The sequence below is a fragment of the Mandrillus leucophaeus genome, unplaced genomic scaffold (assembly GCF_000951045.1).
Source record: "Mandrillus leucophaeus isolate KB7577 unplaced genomic scaffold, Mleu.le_1.0 Scaffold134, whole genome shotgun sequence".
NCBI classification, from domain to species: domain Eukaryota; kingdom Metazoa; phylum Chordata; class Mammalia; order Primates; family Cercopithecidae; genus Mandrillus; species Mandrillus leucophaeus.
Genome location: NW_012101299.1, coordinates 3,943,765 through 3,947,529, shown reverse-complemented (window position 1 = coordinate 3,947,529; position 3,765 = coordinate 3,943,765). Strand labels below are relative to the sequence as shown.

Below are 3,765 nucleotides of genomic sequence, written 5' to 3'. Positions count from 1 at the left end.
GAAAAGATTAAGCTACACATGTAGTACAACCTTGTGTTTCTAAATTAACACAAGTGAAAACAACCTCTTTATTTCTCTTCCATGTCTCATCAGAAAGGGTGGGGTACATACCTTGTGAAAATTAAACTGAGGTCTTCAATTTCTGTTTCCATTAATAGGATACTTAATACTTTTCGTAAAAAGTGGACTCTGGGTTTGTCCAATTCACTGAATTCAACTACCTAATGGTCAGGACATAGAGAAAAATAGTTACACTGATTTAGCCAACTTTTTCAATGATTTGTAAATATAGTTAATTAGAGTAAAAATTAATCTCTCCCACTCCCCCACTCTACCACTGATTTAAGAAGCTATTTCCAGAGCTAAGAAATGAGCACCTGTTGGCAAGGATGTGGGCCTTGGGAATCCCTACACACTGCTGGCAGAGGTGTGGCCGGCCACAATCACCGTTGGGAACAACTCAGCAGTGTAAGTGGAATTCCCGGGGCATACACCTTGTGAATCAGAAATTCAGTATCTAGAACTGAACCATAAATTACCCCCATTCCCAAAAGTACCCATCCCCTAATTAAAACTATATATATAAAAAATTTACTTTTAGAAGACTAATATATGTATCTCTCTCTCCTAGAAAACTATCAAAAAATCAGAAATAACTTAAACACGGATCAGTGGGATAAATAAGTATGTAAACTGAGGCATACGTATACAGTAGGATGCTACCCAGAACAGACTCACGGGCGCCAGCATGGACCCACTTCAATCTTAGCTGAATGTCAGCGAGCTCGAGGAGGGGACTAAATGCATGGTGACGGGAAGGATACCCACAGGGAGGTCCGCAGCCAAACACCATCACAGGCGCTTGCAGACCCGGGGCCTGTGAGACCACAAAGCACGGCCGAAACACAGAGATACTGGGAATGAGAGCAGCCCGGGGGGCGGGGCGGGGCTGGGGCATCTCTAGAGCTCTACGCCAAAGGACGCACTCCTGCCACACCTCTCCCGCTCATCCGCGGTAGTATCCATGCTGTTCCACGATGAGCACGATGCCTGAGTGAGCAAAAGGCAAGGCAGGGGAGCGGAGGGGGAGCAATGCCTCTGCCATGATCCAAGTTATTCCAGTTGTCAGGATTTGGCGTAAGGCTCGGTGCCCTCATTTTCAGTACAGTGGCCAAACTTGGACACTTGGACACAGCAAGGGACGCAGGGTGAACTGGAGCGGGCATGCTGATGAACTGCACGGGACACACAGAAACACACGGGAAGCTGAGGCTGCAGCTGTCTTGTGGGTCCAGGCCACTGCAGTCAACGCCCCTCAACTCGCTCTGCTTTTCACTTCCCATTGCCCCCTAGGTGATCCAAATTTTTTAGGCTATTCAGAGTCTGTTGGTCCTACCATCCAAGCCTTACTGGCCCACATCAAACCCCAACTTATAAGATGCCTAGGTTTCAGCCGGGCACAGTGGCTCACGCCTGTAGTATTAGCACTTTGGGAGGCTGAGGAAGGCAGATCACAAGGTCAGGAGTTCCAGACCAGCCTGGACAACACAGTGAAATCCCGTCTCTACTAAAAATACAAAAATTAGCTGGGTGTGGTGGCAGGCGCCTGTAGTCCCAGCTACTTGGGAGGCTGAGGCAGGAGAATCGCTTGAATCTGGGAGGTGGAGGTTGCAGTGAGCTGAGATCGTACCACTGCACTGCCTGGGTGACAGAGCAACACTCCATTTTGGGGAAAAAGAAAAAAGATGTCTATGTTTCATGGTTCACTGCAAAGTCCCAAAACACAGCAGGGCAGGAGAAAGCCTACAGTTTTAAAACAACTTACATCGAAGTGAGCAAACTCACCTCACCTCTAGGGACACCAGGCCCTACTTCGTCCACTCTTCTCCTCACTAACAGTGACTAGTTCAGGATTTTATAATTAGGACCAGCAAATTAACCTCAAACCCCAAAACAGATTCACTCAGCTTAGCAAAAGAACTGCAGCGGTGCCTTCATTTACCAGATCAATTTGTAGCGCCTGTTAGTCTGGCCATTTTCTGTGCTGGCTACGATAACGCAGGCACTTTTCAGATGAATCAGAATCGAAGAAAACATGCTGGTACAATAGGACCTGATGTAAACAATCACACTCCCATTTCCACTGCTTTCAATATTTTCACACATTACACCAACCTTTAAGATGGAAAGGGAAAGAGATTTTGTCTTCAACAAGTGGGCCACCAGATGAACCAAATTAGAGAAATTCGTAGCTGGCAAGTTTTCCAAGTCCCGAAATTTGTCCCATATGCTGAACTGGAAAGTCATCTAGTATCATGGTTAAAAGGAGAAAAAAGGTAAATGGCCACAGATTATTATAATACATCACTAAGAACATAACCTAAAGGTATTTTCTTATTATCTTATTTTGAATATTCTAAACATCAAGACTTTTAGTGGCGGCCTTACTGTCCTTTCCTATGGAGCATAGTCCCAAACAGCTTCACAAGAATCTCCTTCTGGTGCAGTTTTCCCCCCAAATCAGCAGATACCAACAGAACATTCTAAGGAAAAGGCTACAGCAAGTGACATCAGAAAAGACTGGTGCACTGTGAACCGGCGAGGTGCTCCCGCTGGCCTGGCCACACACTGCCTGCACTGTGGCAGGAGCAGGCGACATGAGGACATATTGGACCCTTGACATTCCCCTCTAGCCCTCCCACTTCCGCTCCCAGTGAACGTGGCCTGGCAGCCAGCATGGACCATGTGACTGGGCTATCAGGGGCCTCCTGACGTGGGGAACTCCTTTGCAGGTGGGTTGAGCCAGGCAGCATGTGTAGAAAAAACAGTAGAGCAGATTAACTGGTGCCTCCGCACTAAGCTACCTGAAATCTCCTTTCATATTCACAGAATTTGCTAGCCAGGAAAGCATAGAAGGGATTGTAGGTTTTCTCCTGAAGGCAGCAATCCATGAGAACGTGAATGATTTCTCTCTCCTGCTGATCCTTAAGTCCAAGCCTAGAAAACAGAGAACAGCAATGACTGGAACATCACTCGACCTCCAAAGTTTAAAGGCTGATACCTGTCAGGGGAACTCCTTCCCGCCTGGAAAGGTCTGGTGAGGGGCGAGCCAGGTGGACGCGGCGGCAGACACCAGCTACGGGCCCAGCCCCATCACAACCTCTCCGGTCCTCAGCTTATCCTACAATGTGACAAAATGTCAGAGGAGACAAGACCATCTAGGGTCCCCCGCCAGCTGCAAAAGTCGACAGCTGTGCCCGGCTGACAATAAACGGCCTCAATCATGTGCGCCCTCAGAGCTGGTTCCTGCTATGGCAATGACTTCAGTTTCTTTCTTTCTTTTTTTTTTTTTGAGACAGTCTTGCTCTGTCACCCAGGCTGGAGTCTAAGTGGCGTGACCTCGGCTCACGACAACCTCCACCTCTCAGGTTCAAGCGATTCTTGTGCCTCAGCCTCCCGAGTAGCTAGGATTACAGATGCCACCACCGCCCTCAGCTAATTTTTGTATTTTTAGTAGAGATGGGGTTTTGCCATGTTGGCCAGGCTGCTCTTGAACTCCTGACCTCAGGTGATCCACCCACCTTGGCCTCCCAAAGTACTGGGATTACAGGCGTGAGCCAGGGCGCCCGCCATCGTTTGTAAAACTTGAGTTAGAGCTCACACGCAGTAAAACCTATCCTTTGCAGTGTAGAGTCCTGTGAGTGTGGATAAGCCCATATAGTCATGTCACCGCCGGCACTGCCGAAACAGAACTCTCCATCGCAC

The 3,765-nt window shown here is 48.0% G+C and overlaps 1 protein-coding gene across 1 annotated transcript in view; it reads right to left on the bottom strand.

Moving 5' to 3' along the window:
* Positions 1 to 3,765, bottom strand: part of NOM1 (nucleolar protein with MIF4G domain 1) — a 32,959-nt gene that overhangs the window by 11,678 nt on the left and 17,516 nt on the right. Inside the window, exons 8-10 of the mRNA XM_011973092.1 lie at positions 2,865 to 2,997; positions 2,176 to 2,307; positions 112 to 221 (exon numbers count right to left, since the gene is read on the bottom strand). Of these exons, the coding sequence (XP_011828482.1) occupies positions 112 to 221; positions 2,176 to 2,307; positions 2,865 to 2,997 (375 nt within the window). The remainder of the gene's footprint in view (positions 1 to 111; positions 222 to 2,175; positions 2,308 to 2,864; positions 2,998 to 3,765) is intronic.